This window comes from Coffea eugenioides, chromosome 8 (assembly GCF_003713205.1).
Source record: "Coffea eugenioides isolate CCC68of chromosome 8, Ceug_1.0, whole genome shotgun sequence".
Lineage (NCBI taxonomy): Eukaryota > Viridiplantae > Streptophyta > Magnoliopsida > Gentianales > Rubiaceae > Coffea > Coffea eugenioides.
The window spans coordinates 3,816,349-3,818,758 of record NC_040042.1 but is presented as its reverse complement, the minus strand read 5'-3'; the positions used below and the strand labels follow the sequence as shown (position 1 = coordinate 3,818,758).

The 2,410-nt window shown below is 36.4% G+C and overlaps 1 protein-coding gene across 1 annotated transcript; it reads right to left on the bottom strand.

The window, feature by feature from the left end:
- Positions 1-1,215: 1,215 nt before the first annotated feature.
- On the bottom strand, positions 1,216-2,410 carry LOC113781491. The gene is made up of 2 exons (XM_027327436.1): positions 1,765-2,410; positions 1,216-1,498 (listed from the first exon to the last, which is right to left on the bottom strand). The coding sequence occupies exon 1, from the start codon at positions 2,169-2,171 to the stop codon at positions 1,797-1,799; it is 375 nt and encodes a 124-aa protein (XP_027183237.1). The 5' UTR covers positions 2,172-2,410; the 3' UTR covers positions 1,216-1,498; positions 1,765-1,796.

Genomic DNA, 2,410 nt, shown 5'->3' with positions numbered 1-2,410 from the left:
CAACTGAGCCTATGAGGGGGCCGACGGGAACTCAATCACCATTGAACCAGACAGATTAACTACACACCCGTCTGGATTTAGAGAACCACACTTGTGGCAATTAGACCACCAAGCTTTAAAGGCTTAATGGTGGCCAACTCCTCTATTGGGAGTTCATTTGACCTTTGCAATATGAAAGACAAAGTTATGAACTAATTTCAATTTCATGACAAACTCATGTACGAAACTGAACTACAAAGCAAACTCTTTTTATAGGGAAATACAGGATGATATGCCCACGTTTGATTCAGGGGAATGCCACCCTCTTTGTCGTAATCATAAACCTAGTATGCAATTTGACAATTCACCCTTTTCTTCCGAGCCCTCCCATCTCTCTTCGCACTCTTCCACTCCAACTGTGAAATACAATATTCGAATTCTGAACTAAAAAGTGAAAAAAAAATTTCAAGAACTCTCTCTTAACCATTGAATCGACTATAGTGATTGATCATTCACCCTTGTATGCTTGGTTTAGGGGCGGAATGGATTTTATTCCATTAAAAGTTAATTAATTTGAAATTCAAAGTATAAGTGGAGAATACCATGAACTTTCAATCCTATTAAATGTTTCCCATAATGATTACCAAACAATAGGTTACAAGTATTGTTAACTTTGATATCATTTTCTGCCCCTCATTTCCATTTACCAAACACCCCACACCCCTTAATTCTTTCTGATTTTTTTCCCTTTCTTTCTGATTTCTTAACTCGTAATTTAAATCAAAGGCGGTCTCCAATTGTTATCTTCCAAAAATGGGACACAATCTATTGTTTCTGTACACTTATATTCATCAAGAAATTCATCCATTTTTATGAATAGCTAAGTTTAATAAAGATCTTTGTCTTGTCGAATAAGTGATCTAACGTTTGCTATGATCAAAATTGTAGTCAACATCGGAGGAAATGGAAGAATGGAATTTTTTTTTTTACTTTCATACCGTGGAGATAATTTTAGATGCTCTTAAATTACTCATGAAAATAAACCAAATTTCACAATAGCACTTGTCCTTGACCCACAATAATGAAAAGTGTTCATTTGCGGCATTATGTTGCAGAAAATGTCAATCTGCTACATGAATTTGCATGACTGCTCGATGCTAAATCACGTGAACAGCATAAAGAAATTAAGAGGAAACTTCAATTGTAATAAATATCAATATTCAAGTATATATCATGTTATCTTCCCTCAAACAGAAAGAGCAACAATTAATTATCCGCCACCAACATCAAGTACATATATGAGAACTTTCACTTTTCTTCTTTACTTTTGGTTGAAGCTCATGTGTGAGACTGAAATTATATACAAACACTAATGGTTAAAGAAAGTTGCCGGATGGAAACACAAATTTTCAGAATTAGACAGCTTTCCCTTGCTCCTTTGCAGGCCCCCTGTGATCAAGCCAATGCCATGGACATCACATCTAAAACATCAGTCTTAATATATAGGCCAATCTTCCCCCTGTGAAAATAACACAAAATCAAGATTAGAAGAATATTCAACAATTGGAAAGGCCAAAAGGTGAAGGACTAGCTAAGAAGCATATTCTTTAGATTCATAATCAACATATACATACAATGAAAAAAATTTCTTATTATTCACAAACACATTTGTAAGGTACTTTGTTATCTCACATATATTACATTAGATGAGTGTTACAGTAAATAATACAAAAAAAAAAATTCAAATGATCTTTAATCCAAATGGACTCCTTATCTGTTGCGTACCTTCATGACTAGCTTGTATAGTGAACCCCTGATTAATTCTCTTGAGCATAGAAGTCAATAATCTCTTTGAGGTTAAGTTGAAAGAAGGAAGAACAATCATTTTGCATCAGCCACAACATATGCTCAAACAAAATTGCATCAACATCCACAAATATCACTCTTTTAGCTCCCTTCATGTACACCACTCCTCCCATATTTTCCTTCTTCACCATATCAATCAGAACCCTGAAAGGGCTTTCTTCTAATACAAAAGGCTCAACCAAAAATTCCCTCTTCTCCTTCCCAACCACGACGGTCACCGGCTCATCAGACTTGCCAAAGACATCATCCGTCAGCTGCCGGTAGCCAAGTCGTGAGCCCGAATAACACTTTCTCAATATTGCAACTGGCAAAATTATGCAGTCCATAACGAGCTTTCTTCTAAGAATATGTGTGTGAAAGCTTCTAGCGAGCCTATAGGAAACTCTTGGGGCTATATAGAGGAGAATCTATATGGGAGTTTGGCTATCTACGGTCTTTGACTTTAAGTATGCTGGCTATGGCTTGCTTGTTTTGGAGCGTTGTGGAAGGTTCTTAGATGCTATGGGAGATTTAAGGAGAAAGGGTCATTTGGATTGATGTAGTTGAAGTGGCCAGCCAACGGCTA